The following is a 19001-nucleotide window of genomic DNA, read 5'->3' on the forward strand; positions in this document are numbered from 1 at the left end:
ACTGCATCTGAACCACCTGTCTCAGTATTAGGTGGTTGGCAAGAAGACATTTGCAGCTTGTTCACTTTTTATTCTGAGGTCAAGAAAGCTAGTTCAACTTTCTACTGCCCCCCCCCCTTTTTTTTTTTTCTGAAGAAGGCCAGTTCTCCTAGGAACAGCTGAACAAGTACTGACATTTATGCCTGCTGTTTACTTGTTGCTTCAGAAGAGAGTGGTGTTTGGTTTGATAGCAAACATCTAGCTCAAGAGATGTTCTGAACTGAAACTTAAGTCAGTCTGTCCAAGGTTGTTTTCTCAAGAATAACTCTTGCTACCTAGATTGAAGTAATTGCTACAAAACATGAACTGGTGCTTTATTCATGGTATTCCAGGAAGAAAATGCTATTTCCCTAAATCCTTCCTAATATTTTGCTGAAACCCTGAGTCTCTACTAAATAACCCTTAATAAACCTCCAAGAGCTATTTTGCACAGTCCCAAAAATATGATTATCCTCATTCTGTTGTCCTACTCTAAAGCAGCCATTTAGCTATGCTAACAAGAACCTCTCCTCTAAACAACTCACCACCACCACCACCACCACCTTCTTCGGCGTCGTCGTCTTCATCATCGTCGTCACCCCCAAGACCGAACTAATCTCTAGGCAGTGTTAACCAAAGCAGACTTTTATATTGAGAATTACCTGCTTGATTAATTGACACAGCTGAAATACCTTATACAGATTAAACACGGTCTCTGCTAATTTACTCTGCCCACAGCATCTGTTTTCATTAGCCTTGTTATGATCTTTGCCTACATTTTTCATTGAGATGAAAGTTATTTTTTCCCTCTAGTCTCTTCTCTAGGTTTATGCCAAGCTGGGTAAGTATTTGGTAGATGCAGAGTTCTTTTCCCATAACTGACTGAAAATAAAAGGGTATTGTCACTCAAGCACTGTGTAAATTGTTAACCCTTAACTTTTGCGAGGAAAGGACTTATATTTGGTAACCAAGGAAAAGAAGCAAACAGTTTTTCCAACATTTTAGGCCTAGAAACTTCAGTGGGAATACGAGAAAGAAAGAAGCAGTTGAAAAGAAATAGAACAGCAGACTTTCCCAGAGGAAGGTAGAATAAAACCTAAGAAAAATGCTTGGAGGAAATAGGAACAAAAAATCCCAGGGACCTTGGTGTTTTAATAAATTGTTTTCCTGCATTTTGACACCATTATGCATAGCAACCAGCAAGAGAAACAGACTACAGCTTAAAAATTGCAGGTAAATAGATTATCTGATATAGCACTGTATATCTCACATGCAAAACTAACTGTAAATATTTAGATAATCTAAAATCAAGTGCTTATGGACAGCACAAATAAAAATTTTTCTTGTACCTTGCGCATACTGTGGGGATGAGGGACAGTGGAAAGAGCAAGTACCTAGCTTCTTGATTATTCAGGCAAGAGGTTGCATCTTTAGTTAAAAGGCAGTAAAATTGCAGTTTATTTCTGATACTCATTTCTATTAATGCACTTAGATATTGCCTTGGCAGAGTAGGGCGTATTTGAAGTCGGTGAAAATACAGATTATGTTCACTTTGAGACACTTCTGTACTCTCCTAAGGTGAATAAAAATCAAATCTCCTGGGCTCAAAGGAGTTCCTCTCCTTTTCTGAGGATGAATGCTGCCTCAAAAGGGAGAAGGATAGGTGACACTGGGCTAGGCAGAAGATCATACTCAATCATTCAAAAGCCACCACATACGTCTAGCTCTTGGTATGTGCTATTTCATGTGACTACGTATTTTCCAATATTTGGTTCATTTTTTTGTAAGTCCTGTCAATGTTTTCAAGTGCCTGTAGTTGGCAGAAAATATCTTCTTTGAAGGTCTCAGTTGTTACAGTTCTCTGTGGGCCTATTTTGAGGCTTAGCTGTTTGGCTGCTTGTCACTATGACATATGAAAATAATGAGCAGAATTAATTTATATTATCATGTTCTGGCTTCAGTGAAGTTAGACTAAAGGAGGTTTTGGTCTGATGGGTTTCAGACGAGCATTCAGAATGCTTCGTTTGTTTGAATAGCCATAGAAGCTCAGCGCAGTGGAACAATGATTTATTTAACCAAGGTAATCATTTGCATGTTTGAAAGATCACAGCTGCTAAAATGCATTCTGCACTGTTTTGTGATACTTGCCTATGTACAGAGGTACCATTAACATAGAGATTATATTAGCAGTGTTCAGTTGTGTGGGAGGGGCTCATGTTGCTGGTACACTGCTGGCTTTGCATTTGAGACCCAGCACTGGCCATGAGTTGGGGTGCAGTCAAGCTCCAATCTGTCATGCATTAATTTTTTCCTCCAGCAAGAAAATCTGAAGCACAAGAAAGCCTTATACATATTTAAGTTCCTTCCCTGTGTGCTTTAACATGGCACTGTGGCCTTCATGATATGGAGAAAGCTGTGCATGTGAGCGTGCACTAACGTCACTGACAGACAGCAGAGAAGTAGGACAGATCCAGGGGGGTCTGTTCCATAAGGGCCCAGATTCTGTCCTAACTTACATCTGTGCATCTTCCATTGACTTCAACAGGAACTTCATGCAGTTATCTCATTATGTGATTGCATGTTTTAGGTGCAAAAAGTTCTGCATTCTTCTGGAGCTAAATATCATTTACAAGATGCAAATAGAGGCACAAAAACAGCACAAGGAGGGTGACTCAGTCCATAAGAGAAAAGTTCATTTCCATGATTCAGAGATCAAACACATTTTCATCTTCTAGTAATTGGATAGAAAATTTCTGGTGCAAAATACTGTTTTTTCATGTGCTACACAAGAAGCTTCTCTTATCCTTCGGAGAAGGTTTTTATTTCATTATTGTTTCCCCTCCTCTCCCCCCCGCAACATACTCAAAAGCCTGGAACAATACTTTGTCTCTGTTCTGGTGATAAAAATCTCATTGCTAAGAGCAGTGCTAACAGTGCAAATGCTTAGATTATCATCCTTTGTGGTACTGTTTTTCATATGATGATATTCATCTGTCAACGCTTTTTGTAACAGATCTGCATGGTCAGCATATTTTAGTATTGGGTCTTTTTCTTTAAAAAACCTGTACCAATCATAGTTTCAGTCCATGCTGAAGGTTCACTTACAATCTTGAAGAGCTGGAGAGTGTAAACCCCGTATTTTGCACTTGAGGGAAGCACACAATATGGTACTATGTTCCTGGAAATTTAGGAATGTCCTTTAAGAGTTTGTGTCCTCATTTCCTTCTCTTCTCAGAGGGTATTTGGATATCTACATTTTACATGGCTGAACTTTTGAAGATGGTTGCCATCATGTAAAAGCCCTGTGTTGTTTGACCTCTCAAGCAGGGCTGGCTTCAGTTCACTTGGGGTATAATCCCAAAGCTGCGGGAGTAGGTCCACCATCCCCTCCCTTCATGAACCTTTGTTTGTATGCTGACCAGACTTGGAGTGGAAGTGGGATCTGGCCAGCAAACACCATGCTGTCACTTAGAAATGGATGGGAATAGAAATAAGGCTTGAATACAAGAGCAGGACCAGAGGCCTGCTTCTGCTCGGGAGGATTATTTCAGCAATGGTGTCAGGGGAATGATATGCTTCCATTGCCTGTGAATTAGAGAAAAGGCCCACAGCTGAGGAAGCAGATATTTGTGAGGTGGCTTTCCTTTGGACAGTATGAAGCTATAGGCATGGTGTCAGGTGGGAAAGGGTCCAGGAAACCAGACTAAACCTAGTCCAAAGCAAAAATCCTAGAAAGACATATAACATCATCAACTGCTTCTGTTTACTGATCCGTTCCAGTTCTGCCTAATTATTTGCTAATGGAAGAGCCACTAAGGTTTTCTTTTGAATTACTTTCAGCTGTCCATATTTCAAAGTTTCAGAGGAATATATAATCAACCTGTAGTGAATAATAGGTCTAAACAAGTTATACATTCATGTTCAGACTGCAAGTGAAACTAGATGTAATGCCCAGTTGCAAGGTTTGGATCCCAAGTTCCTTGGTTTTGTGGCATGCTTCCACCAGTGATTTCATGGCTTTGTGGCCCATATGCATGAAAACTGCAGACACTGTCTCATCTTTCTCATAATTCCTCAAATAACTGCTATGCACATTATCCCCTGGCTAATCCTTATGTATCTCTGATACTTGCATTCATAAGTCTTCAAGAAGTAGGCATGCCTCACAATTAAGCTGTCAGAATGTGCACTGATATTCTTGTTTGTTATTCCAGCAGCAGTACATTTCGCTGCAACCACCATTGTAAAATATTTAAAAAGGTACACAATAAAAATTACAGCATTTGGAGGAGTTTTCCCCCTTAAAAAGAGTACCCTTTAATGCATTTTCTGCTGGTTCTACTTTTTTAATAACCAAATGTATTGGAAAGAAATGCCGTTTCACTGAAAGGGAAAATCATGCAACTATTTGCATCAAAATGACTGAATTCTTATTGCAGGTCTAATCGTAACTTTCTGTTGAGAAACTTTATGAAGACAACAAGCTATACTGTATATAACAAAAAGGTGTTTTGATTCCCTGGAAATGGTTTAGTACTGAGAACATCAAAACTTTGTGTATCTTTTTAGACCTGTTTTAGGTCTGTAGACCTAGTCTACTGTTGTAGAGGAAGATTTGGTTTCCTTTTTCTGAAATCTTGTCCTAATCTGACATAAGACCAGATCTCAAAATACATATTTTCTTGATAATAAAAAATTTGTTCTTTACCTACTTCTCATATTTAAGTAGACAGCCTTAACTTTTAGGGAAACTGTATGTTTTATTTGTAGTAGTATTTTTAGTATTTTTTTCAGGTACGTTTTAATATTTTGTATCTAAAAAGGGAGTCTATTGCTAATGATTTCTTAGGCACTGAGAAAGTTACAGGCATGGCCTTCAAAGTCCTGCACTCATGTGCATATCACTTACTCAAATATAAACCAGAGTTAGTAAGAAAACTTTTTCCTTTAAACACTGCCAGTTCAATGAAACCAAAGGTTTTCTTGGGGAATGCATAGTTTTCTGACTAATTTTCAGTGGCAGCTGTTCAAGTCTCATTAGAACCAAGTCAAAAAAGATTCTTTTGACCTCAGCATTCTGATTATATTACAATACAATGTTAATGTTGAAATGAAACATTTTGGGAAGATTAAGCAAAATATTCTGGAATGCTTTATTTTGCAAATAAATCCTCATTTTTAAACTCTTTTCCTGAATTGGAATTAAATAAGGTATTAAAATCTGCATTTTCCTGCTAATAGAAACTTTGTTCTTCAGCCATCTCTCCTACTCAAGTAGACAGCCATGATCTTTGGGGAAACCAAATTTTCCAGCTCAAGACCAATAGTTTAGTCCATGAAACAGTTGGGATGATGCGTCCAGTGGATTAATTCTGTTTACATCTCCACCGTTTGAGAGATAACCGCAAAGAATACCTTAAAGGCTACACTTTTAGGAGGACAAACCATTCCCATTTCAGAGACTTCTTCAGAGCAGTAAATACACAGTGTTTGTTAAATGTGGGAAGTGATGGAATATGCATCAGATTCCCCAGTTATATATGATGGAAGTAATCCAGACTTTCCTCTCACTTTTGGCATCTTGTGCTATAACTTTTACTTGATTTCATTTTTTATTCTAGTGCCAACAATATGCCTAAGCAAGTAGAAGTGCGTATGCATGAAAGTCATTTAAGTCCAGTGGAGCACAGTTCCAGGAACATATGTGTGCAGTTCTGCCAGTCGCTCCACAGGAATCTGCTCCTGACTCTTACTGTATTCGGTAAGCTACATCTGCTAGTCTGGACATTCTGTCTGTATCTGTATTTGTTCATGTAGTACCACAGACAGGGTCTGTGGTCATCAGCTTTTCCAGCTGAACAGCCAGAGAGTAAATAGGATGACCATAGGCATGGTCACTTTAGTTCAGGTGTGCAGGGTATTACTGACACAACACAGAGCAAATCCGCACCACTGAGATACATTCTATATCTGGTTTTAGAATGGAGTGTGATCTAAGTCCCAAGGCCAGTCAGGCTGATGTCGTTCAGTAGAACTAAATGCACTACCCACTTTTTTCCTCTCAGTTATTTGAAAAAAGACAAAAACTTTTCAAAATTTCCTTTCCTTCATCTTTTATCTCTCAGTTCATGTTCCACTGCTTTTAAGGTTTGTCCTCCTCTCTGTAGCAGTAAGCCAGCGCTCCATGATCTCATCCTGAATATTGCTTCTGGCTTTAGCAGCTTCCAAATATGGAACAGTTTGACATTTTATTGTGGTTCACTGGCTCTTTGCCTGTTTCTTTTTCACTGAAAGCCTAACAGCCAAATGCAGCAAGTTCATAGACATACTCTATTTTGTTATTGTTTGAAAGACCAGCTGCAGCTGGTCTTGAGCTGCAAATTTCACATTCATATTTTTCAGCCCTCAAAACCCATACTGCTGAAGTGTTTAGACAGTATTTGCTTTGAATCATCTTTAGAAGGTGCCTGATGCAGCTCCAGAAAAAGTTTTAAACACACATATATTTTCCATTGTATCAAACTGATACTTCAAAGAGTCATAGTTGCTGCAAATCACAACTCAGGCTTTACTGTCAAGTTTTATTACACTTGAGACTTGGGCTTGGGATCAGGAAAACAAAGGCATCCTGGATGTAAACATGAAATATTCATTCACAAAGACCATGTTATGAAAGTAAACATGGTCTTTTTTCCCCCCCCAGACTGTTTTAACAGCCTCAATCCTGAGAGAAGGGTTTAGGTGTTATCACTGTACAAATCTAAATAAGTGATGAAGGGATTGTTTGTGATTTGAGAATGTTAGCACGAAGAGAAGGATGCAGACCATCAAAGGGAGGGAGTAATAAATGAGTACTAAGAATCAACTTTTCTTCAATGATAGGTGCAGTATTCCAGATCAGGCACTCCCTTCCAAAACTGCCCAAATGGAATTTGAATCTGTTTTCCTCACAAGACTATTTCTAGCTTTCCTGCAGGGTTTTTCTTAGGCTGTAAAATAGCTACTCATGCTGACCTCGTTTTCAAGTGGTACCATTCTTATGTTGAGAACTAGATGTCATACTCTGACGAGCTGGGTCCTAACCCTGGCTCTTCTGTCAGTTCTGTATGGCTTTATATAAATCACCTCACCTCTTGGTGCTTCAATTTTGCCAGCTATAGAATGATGATATGAATTATATTTGACTATCCTTCAATGTATTGCAAGGCCTACACAGTATTAGTAAACCTCAATAACATTGTGGTTTACAGCAAATTTGTATTTGCAGAAGCAGAATAGTACATTAGGTGTAAGCTCAGCGTCAGGACCACTTCTTTTTAATCACGAGATACATGGTAAGCGTGTTACAGCCTTGTATTAATCAGAAGGCTAAGCCTTCCAAAATCTGTCTCTGTACCAAAAATCAGCTGCCTTGTGTAACCATTTTTCTTCCAGGCTGTTTTTCTGGGTAATCAATGCGCATTCAGGTATATTTATGTTACTTGCCTGCTCTCTTTTATTCTTCTTCCAGGTGTCATCCTGGGTGCACTGTGTGGGGGTCTTCTTCGTCTAGCAACACCTATTGACCCTGACATCATCATGTTAATAGCCTTCCCAGGAGATATACTTATGAGGATGCTAAAAATGCTGATCCTCCCTTTAATTATCTCCAGTTTAATCACAGGTAAGATCTATTAGCCATAAATACTTTAAGATGCTTGCTACAGATATCACCTGGTTTGCTTTTTGTGATGTAGGAAGAATAATAGTATGATCCTGTCAGGGATTTTGCAGTTGCAGTGTGTATTTCAGAGTTAATTTCTGATTAACTTCATTGGTTTTAATACGTAGATGCTGCAGTGAATTTATTTTCAAGCACATGCACACATACTACCTTCATGAGCGTCAGAAATTTCTTAACATGCTGTTTCACCTAATTCCTGGATTGGACCTTGCAAATAAGATGGCATGACACTAGTGAGCCTAGCCTTCTTAAACCTGTGGTGTCAGCCAGACCATGACCAGTTTGCAGCAATCAAGGGCAAAGGATGGTATGATATCTTCTCTATTTTTTAATGCCTCCTCTGCAATTAGATGGAATCTTAAATGGTTCTCTTCAAATTAGTAGCAGCAGACATTGTTCACATAAGAACTGGAGGGAGAAGTTTCAGTAATCTATCTAATTTCACAAGGATAAAAGTAGGTACCTGTAGGCAGTCATTAAACTTTGCAAATTATAAAGGATTTTATCTGATGATTATTGAATTGGATATTGAGTCTCAATATATTTGTTTGTTTCTTAAAATAAAACACCTGCAGGACTGTCTGGTTTAGATGCTAAAGCAAGTGGCCGATTGGGTACAAGAGCCATGGTCTACTACATGTCCACCACTATTATTGCTGCTGTGCTGGGCGTGATTTTGGTTTTAGCCATCCATCCAGGGAATCCGAAACTCAAGAAACAGCTTGGTCAAGGGAAGAAGAATGATGAAGTATCTAGTCTGGATGCTTTCTTGGATCTGGTCCGAAACCTGTTCCCTGAAAATCTAGTCCAAGCATGCTTTCAGCAGGTAAATTCTTCTACTCCTTGGTAATATTTTTTACATATTTCACTTACCAGGGATGTCTGTAGAGTTAATATAATTGTTTAGGTGAATGACAGAAATGATGATGCAAAGAGAAATACAGGTCTTAAGTCTTGAGCAGGTAACCGAAAGAACATTATTTATAGCTGCTTTGTTTTATGTTGTAGTTATTTAAATTAATAGATTCTTTTAAAGAAGATGATTTTTAGTTTGTTATTAATTAAATTTAAATTTTTCCCTCACTTTTTATACTATGAATGCTGGCTTGGGGCCAAACAGCTTATGAATTACGGGATCTTTCACCCAGGTTGAATTTGATCTTGGTTGTTAGTTACAGAGCTGATGGTTCTGCAATGCCCTGTTTGTAATAGATGGATGATCTTCATTCTGACTGGTTGCCAGTGGAAGTGTACCCCAAAACCCAACCTCTCATAACTTCTATTGCTGTACTAGAGTCCAGACTAGGTGGGGATAATACTGTCAAGTGGCTGACCCACCTACAGGTGGCTCCATCAGGCCAGGTTTGAAGCATGCTGGGAAAGAAGGATGCTTGCACCATGAGTTTCTTGCTCTGTAGGTAGGTAATTTTGTCTAAAAGCTTTTCACCAATGCTAATCAAAACAGCTTTACTTCGAGGGGTAAATAAATGAAAAATGCATGCTTCCTAATTTCTGCTAAAGCATATTTCTTGTATGTAAGCTGCTTTTTCCTACAACTAAATTGTTTGGCAATAATGCAGACTTTTTTTTTTGTTTGTTTGATGGAACAGGGTTTGTTACCAAACCTGTTCTTAAGTGTTCCTATGTGAAATGGTATGATGGCTGGAGCTGTGGTTATGGCCAAAGAATAAAGTGAAGAGAAGAGGGGGAAGGGAGAAGAAGCCATGGGGGTGGAAGAATGGAGGGCAGCCTAAGCTGCCAAAAGGGCTTGGCTTGCTTCACTTCTTCTATGGACTTCCACATAAAAACACATAGTCCTTGGGGGTTTAAAGAGAGAACATTCTCAAATTTCCAAATCATCATGGGAATGTCAGTCATGTGGTCAAACTGTGGGTGGCTAAACATCACATGTAATGTGAAATGTATTTTTGCAAAATTGAGTGAGGGGAAAGCAGGGTGCTTATTGTTTTTTCTTCTTTCCCTCGTCTGAACTGTGGAAGAGAGGAGAATTAAATTTCTGGTCAGTTGAAAGTGGTCAAATATCTCGACAAAGGGACAAAAAGTGGGAGAAAGAAGAACTAAGCTACCCATGTCAGATAGTTTTCTTGGAACCTTAATATTGCTTTTTCAGTGTGTGTAATATCAATGTTCAGGTCACTTCACTAGTTATGGATCACCAATTCCATTGATTGATTTTAAACTTAGTCAAAAAAGCTACTTTTTGGCTTTCCAATGTTTAAATTTTATCAGATTCCAAACTAATTGCCAGCGAAAGCCTCTGCCACAAAGCCACCTTTCATTTACAAAGTAAGTCACGCTCCTTTCCAGGCGGAACTTGTGCCTTCTATTAGCCCTTAACTCCTCAGTAAGGAGTTAGGCTTTACTTGTTTCTCTCTTTATTTAGGAGGAAAATTAGCTGCTTTTAATGGTGTCAGCATATATTTTCTCCTCCTACATTTATACAGACTATCTCCATGAGCATTCAGTGTTTCCAGGTTGCCTTAGGAGGAAGCAATTTTTTGCAGAAATCCTGTGAAGAATGATTTTGAAGGGTGCACAGCAATGGTACTGTGTAGCCGTGGTCTGTGGGGGAGTTTTACATGCCTTCCTTTGTGACCAGGCAGAAAGCAATGAAGGGATTCACTTGCAATTTTGAGACGGTTCATTTGCAAACTGAACTCTGAACCATCATGGGATTTCAATATCTCTTGAATTTTTGCATGGTCCACAAGAAAGTCTTAATTTATAATGAAAACTGCTATTCCAGCAGAGACTTAAGATCTTACGTGCCATGAAAGAGAATGGGACTTTCATCTATAAATATGACTGTGACATTTAAATGGTTTTCTGGCCTCAGATGTTGTTGTCAGAATCTAAACTTGATGTTAGGCTCAGCATTTTTAGTGACTGTGGCCTTGTGCAAAGAAGGGCTGAGGACCTTTGACTTAAGTGACTGTAGTGGAATTTGAGAGTGTGTAGAGTCTAATGTTTTAATTTCTGTGACTCTGTTCTTACATTCTGGATACTTCACACAAAAAATACTGTGTTGACAACATCCATCAGATAAAATTTAACTCTGAAAAAAATGTAAATGTGCAGAAATGTTGGGTTGTTTCAGGACAACTGAAGAGTTTCTCATACAAAGCTGTGTAGGTTTTCTGTCTACATCCCTCTCTCTAGATTTAGACAGCAGGTTTTGAAAGGAGAGATGTAAGGTATTTTAAATCCTTATGGTTTAATATATATTATTATATATTGCCAATATATGGATCGAATCTGGATCATCATCCACGGTACTACAATGTCCATCTCAACAGGAAAGACGTGCAAATGTTCTTTGAAAGGCTAATGCACCGTTTCTGATGCCTTGCTCAAACACGTTTCTAGGAACAAGGAAAGTAGGGACCAGATGGGAAACCATGGCAAACCAGTCATAGCTTCCTAACCATTTTGCCTGTCCCAGTGCCATGAAAAGGTGGGAAAGGCTCAAGGTGTGAAGTGGGAGGAAAACTTCACTTCTAAAAGCAGCAAGTCACAGATTTCTCTTTTTCCACTCCCTGCTCCCTTTTTTCCTAGCCATAAACTCAAGTCCATTTCTCCCCCTACCATTCCTTCTCAGGAAGGAATTTCCCTTGACCCTGCCTTTATGTGCCAGGAGGAGTCCAGATCCATTCAGAAGCTGATGTCTTCTTTTTTGAGGTGGTCAGTTTTGATTTAATAGGTATCTAGCAGCTTTGATAATTTTTCTGTTATCTGTCACTCACAATATTTTAATTAGAGAGCTCAGGGGACTGTGTGTATTCCATTTTGAGCTCTTGTAGTCACCAAGTGAAGTGTTGGAAATGTTCTAAGTTTTTGATTCAAGTTAACCATCAAACTATGATAACTTGAGCTGGGCAGACCATCCTGAATAACAAGCCTTACTGCAGAGTTGCTGCTGTAACTGGTCTTAGAGGTGCCTGCCTTTGGTGCTAAATAAATGGTATCAACATGTAACATACAATCTGTGAAGCACCATTTGTGAACCATCTGGACAAAGGGGCTAACTGTCTTTAAAATGTTACATCGTAGTGGTAAGGAACAAGTGTTTGCCATACTTTTCACACTAGAGTCATGAGGAAGACTCCCAGGACTTTGTGATACTTGTAACTATTGAAAAACAAATGTTTTTGGAAGAGGGGGTAAGAGATTGCGGAATGCGTGTCTAATCCTTTAAAAATATAGTTCCCTGGAATTTCAAATGAAGACTTTTTTTATTATTATTTCCTGATCTCCCGTATGGATTACATTCAGTCTGTTTCCATTCTCATCCTCCCTTTTTATTGCCTTCAGATCCAAACTGTCACCAAGAAAGTGCTGGTGCCACCACCCATTGAAGAACCACCTAATGTCACTGACTCTGCTTTTGCTATGATGAATGAGACAGTGCGTGAAGCACCACCAGAAGCCCAGCTGGTCATTAAGAAGGGACTTGAATTTAAGGATGGCATGAATGTCCTGGGTAGGAAAACCTTTTGCCTGTCAAATATGTACATCATATGTATGACACAGCTTTTGGCTGTGACTGGGTAGCCAGTGTTGTCTGATCTGCTCTTCAGTGCAAATTTAGTCTCCCCAAATAATCATCAAATGTTATCTTCTACTGGTTGCCCATTGGTCTCTGAGGTGAAAATCTAATGGTCTTACTAGAAATATGACTGTATCACAGAAACAATCAAGGGAATTATTCTGGATTGGCAGCTTTGCAGGTATTAATTGGAGTACAGTGGGGAAGCATGTAGGAGATACACAAAATATCCTTTCATCCTAGAAGTAGCCTACCTGGACTACTACTAATGCATATTGGCAAAACAGTATGGGGGAGAGCTTCAAGAGCCAGTGCTTTACCCACCCCCTGATGCATTTGAGTTCAGTTGTTTCCAGTAGGTGTCTCAGGCAAGCTGAACTAGAATTTGGCTTGAGGCAGAGCCTGAAGTGAGAGGTGGGGTGTGAACCGCACCCACCCAAGAAAAATCGCAGAGAGGCTTGACACATCTCTGAGTCACAGCTCCCTCCTTCTTTCATCTTGGCTGCTGACCTTTACCAGCTGTGAATTATGAACAACTGCTTGTCTGGACAACCCAGCAAGTGGGGGTGGTATGAAGGCTTCGCCTATCTCCCACCCCCGCCTGAAGCACCTGTTCAGACTGGGGCGGGGGCGGGGGGGAACAAAAAGTTGCCACACCACTTCTATTTTCTCCTCTGTGCCTAAACTCGCTGTTTTGTCAGCCCAGAAAGGAGTGCTCCTCCTTCACCTTCTTACTTTCTGGATGTGGGTGAAGTCAGTCACAAATTAGCCCTCAGCTTGTAGCCTCATTGGCATGCCTACACTTGAAGATACACATGCTCTGTGGCAGCATGTCCACAGGGCTGAGGCTGACACCTGTGTTTATAGGTGTTTTCCTCAAAGTGGGACAGTATGTGGCAGTACCTGAACCACTGCTTTATCTTACCACTAGGCCATCACTTTTTAGGGGCAAATGGCCCCTTACAGACTCTTTACAGCTGATGAGCTGCTTCTGCTGACACAGTGGCTGCTGTGCCTGCAGAGCTTCTCCAGGTGTTGGTGAGTTGTTTGGCAGTGGCTGCTTTGCTTAGATGTAGGGGAGATAGCATCAGTAAGCTGATCAGAGATGATTTGTTTCTCTGCAAAGCAGACTGCTCTACGGGAGCCAGGAGCCACTGTATTCTGCCTTCCTCTATGGCTCCTCCTTCCATTCAAGATCTGTGGGCAAAGAAGCCGCTTTCTTTCACAGCTGCAAATTGGCATTTTGCACCCTGCATGAGGCAGCAGCTCATTGCTCATGCTGTTACCCTCACCTGCTTTTTTCTCTCCTGGAGCTCTGCTTATGCATTAAAATGAAACAGTATTTCTAATGTGAGATACATTACATTTAGTGCTGGACTTGTGCAGTCTCTGTCATGGATAAGAAAAGAGCTAGAAGGCTGAATACAATTCCTGCAGAAAGGAAATACACAGTTTAGATGGGGGATTTGCTGTAGTATTTTGACCAATGACTCTCAAATGTTGCAGTTTTTTGGTTTGGTGTGGTTTGGTTTTGAATGAAGAAGTGAAAATGTTGGGGAATTGCCATCCAGCTTGCATAAACTGTACAAGCCAGGCAAATTCCTGCAAATATGAACCAACTTGACTCTTATGACTAATGCAGCAACTCATTTGGAATTAATGAACAAAACCACCTACTAACATTTTTTGATGCGGAGTCTGAATTCCAGGAAGTTACTTGGTCTTCAACTGAAAAGCTTTTCATCATTTCTCTATGCTCTGCAGCACACAAATATACACTTCACTTCCCTATTCAAGTGACTCAACAAAGATAGCTTGGTGCTAAAGAATGACTTTATATCCAGGAGATTGGATGAAAAAAGAAAAAAGTCTGGTTGCTAAACCCAGTGTGAGGATATGGGACAGCCTGTCTTTTACCAGAGTACTGGTAGCTGAAATTCCCTTCTCTTGAATGCTTTTGTGTCCTGATGGGTTTTTCCTTAGGAATTTCCCAGCTGAGTTCACACATTTGTTAAATACTGAACTCATATCATGACTGAAAGTTTAGCCTCAAAGGGTGGCTGAAGAGTCAAACCATCTATCAGTATCAGTTAATAATCCCACTCTGGACACTGAAAATTGCTGGATGGTAAAGGTTAGCATTGGAGACACAGCTCCAAAGTAATACAGGACAGATGCGCTCAGTTGGTTTTTCACAGTGATAGTCCAATACTCCAGACTTTCACACTTTAGCACTTACATTTAGGAGCCAAATGTTACTTGAATTGAATTCTGTGATTATGTATCCACTGATAGCCAGTTTCAGTGAGGTTAATCTGTTTAATGGGAGTTCTGTGGTTTAGCTTAAAGTGCAATACCCACCTTCTCCTCCCCCCTGCCACCTAGAATCATAGAATCATAGAATAGAATCATAGAATCATTAAAGGTTGGAAGAGACCTCCAAGATCATCGAGTCCAACCATCAACCCAACACCACCATGCCCACTAAACCATGTCCCTAAGCGCCTCATCTCCCCGCCTTTTAAATACTTCCAGGGATGGTGCCTCAACCACTTCCCTGGGCAGCCTGTTCCAATGTTTAACTACTCTTTCAGTAAAGAAATTTTTCCTTACATCCAATCTAAACCTCCCCTGGCGCAACTTGAGGCCATTTCCTCTCGTCCTTTCGCCAGTTACTTGGGAGAAGAGACCGACACCCACCTCGCTACAACCTCCTTTTAGGTAGTTGTAGAGAGCAATGAGGTCTCCCCTCAGCCTCCTTTTCTCCAGGCTAAACAACCCCAGCTCCCTCAGCCGCTCCTCATAAGGCTTGTTCTCCAGACCCCTCACCAGCCTCGTTGCCCTTCTCTGGACACGTTCCAACATCTCAACATCCTTCTTGTAGTGAGGGGCCCAAAACTGAACACAGTATTCAAGGTGCGGCCGCACCAGTGCCGAGTACAGGGGCACGATCACTTCCCTGCTCCTGCTGGCCACACTATTTCTGATACAGGCCAGGATGCCATTGGCCTTCTTGGCTGCCTGGGCACACTGCCGGCTCATGTTCAGCCGGCTGTCGACCAACACCCCCAGGTCCTTTTCCGCCAGGCAGCTTTCCAGCCACTCTTCCCCAAGCCTGTAGCGCTGCATGGGGTTGTTGTGGCCGAAGTGCAGGACCCGGCACTTGGCCTTGTTGAATCTCATGCAGTTGGCCTCGGCCCATCGATCCAGCCTGTCCAGGTCCCTCTGCAGAGCCTTCCTACCCTCCAGCAGATCAACACTGCCGCCCAACTTGGTGTCGTCTGCAAACTTACTGAGGGTGCACTCGATCCCCTCATCCAGATCATTGATAAAGATATTAAACAGAACTGGCCCCAATACTGAGCCCTGGGGAACACCGCTCGTGACCGGCCGCCAACTGGATTGAACTCCATTCACCACAACTCTCTGGGCCCGGCCATCCAGCCAGTTTTTGACCCAGCGCAGAGTACACCTGTCTAAGCCGTGAGCCGCCAGCTTCATTTAACCTTCTTCATTTAACTGGAATACTCCTGGCCTGTGAAAGTTATGGTCTTGGGCCGCTTTTGCCTTTCCCTGTACTCCAGGACTGACTAGTCTGTAGGTTAGATCTGTCAAGGGACTTTTGTGAAGCTTGAAAAAAACGCTCTTGGTCTCTAGTGACTGTTTTAGCAACAAAGAAGAGTCACGATATGGCACTGTGTTGCCTCTCCCATTTGCCAGGGGCTATGAGGTTTCTAACAAACGGTTGCATGGCACTGAGAAGATTATGGTATAGGTATTGTTTTGATGATCAGATCAATTCAGGAAAAAAGAAAATAACATAGTTGGGCCATGAAATTGGAATTTAGTAAAATATTGAAGAATGAAAGATGTTCTGAATATGATCATGAAAGTTGAGAATGAGTCCATATTAAAAAGTCCCAAGAGATGTGTAATACACTATAGTTCTGAAAACTGGATTAGCAGGTAGTATCAAGACATTGACTAGGTGCAAAAACTTCCTAAAAACCATGGTTTTACTTGCTTTTTTTTGTCTTGCAATTTTTTCCCAATAGGTTTGATAGGATTCTTTATTGCTTTTGGCATTGCTATGGGGAAAATGGGAGAACAGGCCAAGATGATGGTGGATTTCTTCAACATCCTGAATGAGATTGTAATGAAGTTAGTAACTATGATCATGTGGTAAGTTTGAAATTCTAACTTGTAGAACAAAAAAAGATTTAAAAAAAGTCATAAAACGCTAATACAGCATATAGTGACCACAGTTTGTTAGTAAACAATGTAATTAAATGGTTCCTTTTTTAGAGCCTTGACAGGTATGTTAGAACCACAGCAGCATTATTTCTATTTGGTGAGGATTATTTAGGACTCATTTTGAAATATTTCTGAAGATATTCTGTTCTTTGTTTACTGAAATCCAAGACATGCAGGTACCAGCAAAGGCCTTCAAATGCCACACTGATTATGGAAGTTCATTACATAGAACGACACCTAAGCAAGCAAGAACACCCCACATAAGAACATCCAAATCTTCCTGGGAGGTTAGCATAATCCCAGGGTATTACCTAGGAGGTATAATTACAAAGATGCCTGGAGACACGCTTTATTCACTGTCTTCCGTAGTAAAAATACTTTATCACCAAATAAAATTCCAGTGGTTTTCAGTGATGTGTAGTCCCTCCACCCATAGTTTCTGCAGAATCTGTGTCTTACACAGATGGGGTCACCTTACACAATGGGGTCACTGAAAGGTATCATCTGTCCTGTTTTTGAAGTATACCCATTCGTAATAATGGAGCCTGGCTTGTTTTCAAGGGAGTGACTTTACCCAATTAAGACTGAGCCCTTGTTTACATTTCTGGAAGGAGATTCACTTTTTTTTTTGAGATGTTTCTTCCGAGGGCTTCCCCAGAGCTATTTGTGTGCAGTGCCAAGTGTGGCCGTATCACACAAACCCAGTTTTTCAGAACATAAAAACGCGTTGCTACATTTGGCATTGTACTACTGTGTTTCGTATCTCCTAGGTCTTTGAGAGCAGAAATAGCCACTCCAATACAACACACGTATCATGGCTCGTTGCTCCCTGTGATTCCCTGGTGTCCCTGGAAGTTGTTTCCTGAGTTACAAGGCTGCAGTATGCCTCTTCTCTGAGGTTCTAGATGGACCCAGTTTATAGAAAAGGGAGCAGGGTGCCTGAAGTGTGTCTTCAGCATCATCAGTGTTTCAAAGGGAGACTGTTATGCAAGAGTGATGCAGATAGCAACAGCGATGTGGAAATGTGTAGAACAAAAGAAAGAACTTCAAGCAATGACTTTGCATTCCTGTTATGCTTCTGGTTTTCTGTAGATGATCTTGCTGCATAAAAACACAGTTGTTTTTATTCACAAAGCCCTACTGCTTTCAATAGTTATTGTAACCTGCTGCTCTTGACTCTATAGAGAGACGGCGACTATACTCTCATAACACTCCAAGAGCTAGAATTTACTCTTACTTCACTTAGCCCTAGTTGGTACACCCAAGACTTAATACCTTGCCTACAGTATAAATTTTCTCTAATAGTCAGTGTTGCAATGGCAGGAAATCATTCAAGTTTCAAGAAATTCACTGTAAAATTTTTTTTTCTACTGATGTGCTTTTTATTTCTCTTTTCATGAGAAAGGAGATTGATGTTGGGAATTCCACTTGTTCATCTCTGTCTAGAATTTTTAAAGAACTGTTGTGGCCAGAAGGAGTTTTTTTTGTGTGTGTTTATACAGACAAATGCACTTCTTATGCAGAGTTACATTTTGTTTGGTTTATGATTTCTCTGCACTGAGAGCTGTAACTCCCATGGCAACTCCAGACTCTCAGGAGCGTGGCATTGCTACACAAACATAAAACAAATCAGACATCTGGCTCTGACACCATGTAATTCTTTATAAGAAATATGCTTCGTCAAGTTCATTGAAACATGGCTTTTTATGATAACTGGTATAACAGCTGAGCTTGCATTTCAAGTGACTGAGGGCTTTCCAGGTTTTGGGCACATTGCTTGAGAGACCATGAGATGTTTCTTACAGAAAACATGAAGCACGTTTATTCTGAAAGTTGGTTTCCTTTGTATTGTCTTTAATTAAGCATCCAAATCACTAATCACTTTTGAAAATATACAGTACCATTTATTTTCAGAGAGGCATTTTGTTTACTGTTTCTCCACATGTTACACACATTACTTTCTCCCAGCTTAAGTTTATAAAACAGATAGAGAAAGTGAATGTCACTTAAAATTGTATAATATACTAACCTTTACCAGTGCAGGTATAAATATTGTCTTCTATCCATGCATTTTCAGGCATTTTTCACTATAGCAGATTATTACATTTTTTAAGTAATATCCATTCATTTCAATTTTTTTTATTACCAAACTGTGCTACTATCATCCTATTTAAAAGTTCCATTTATGCCATCAGGGAATCACATGACTGAGGTGACAAAAACCCTACCCTAAGTAAGAAAAGCAGATAATTAATGAAGAATCCATAAACTAAAAAGCATTTGTCCAAGTTATTGAAAGAACATAATGGAAACTTTTGCAGCCTTCAAGATAAAAGCAATTCATTTCAACAAATATTTTAACTGAAGCAAATAATGCAACTCCCTGAAACCAGATAAGCAATGCATTTTAAAAGTTATGTATTAAGAACAAATGCTACA

At 40.2% G+C, this 19001-nt stretch overlaps 1 protein-coding gene across 1 annotated transcript in view; it reads left to right on the plus strand.

Annotated features, from left to right (window-relative positions):
* The first annotated feature begins 5644 nt into the window (after nucleotides 1-5644).
* The window catches only part of SLC1A2 (solute carrier family 1 (glial high affinity glutamate transporter), member 2), a 30445-nt gene continuing 17088 nt past the window's right edge, over nucleotides 5645-19001 (plus strand). The window contains exons 1-5 of the mRNA XM_009324666.1: nucleotides 5645-5779; nucleotides 7529-7681; nucleotides 8317-8567; nucleotides 12074-12242; nucleotides 16364-16490. Of these exons, the coding sequence (XP_009322941.1) occupies nucleotides 5650-5779; nucleotides 7529-7681; nucleotides 8317-8567; nucleotides 12074-12242; nucleotides 16364-16490 (830 nt within the window). The 5' untranslated portion in view covers nucleotides 5645-5649. The remainder of the gene's footprint in view (nucleotides 5780-7528; nucleotides 7682-8316; nucleotides 8568-12073; nucleotides 12243-16363; nucleotides 16491-19001) is intronic.

This window comes from Pygoscelis adeliae, unplaced genomic scaffold (genome assembly GCF_000699105.1).
Source record: "Pygoscelis adeliae isolate BGI_AS28 unplaced genomic scaffold, ASM69910v1 Scaffold225, whole genome shotgun sequence".
Classification (NCBI taxonomy): Eukaryota; Metazoa; Chordata; class Aves; order Sphenisciformes; family Spheniscidae; genus Pygoscelis; species Pygoscelis adeliae.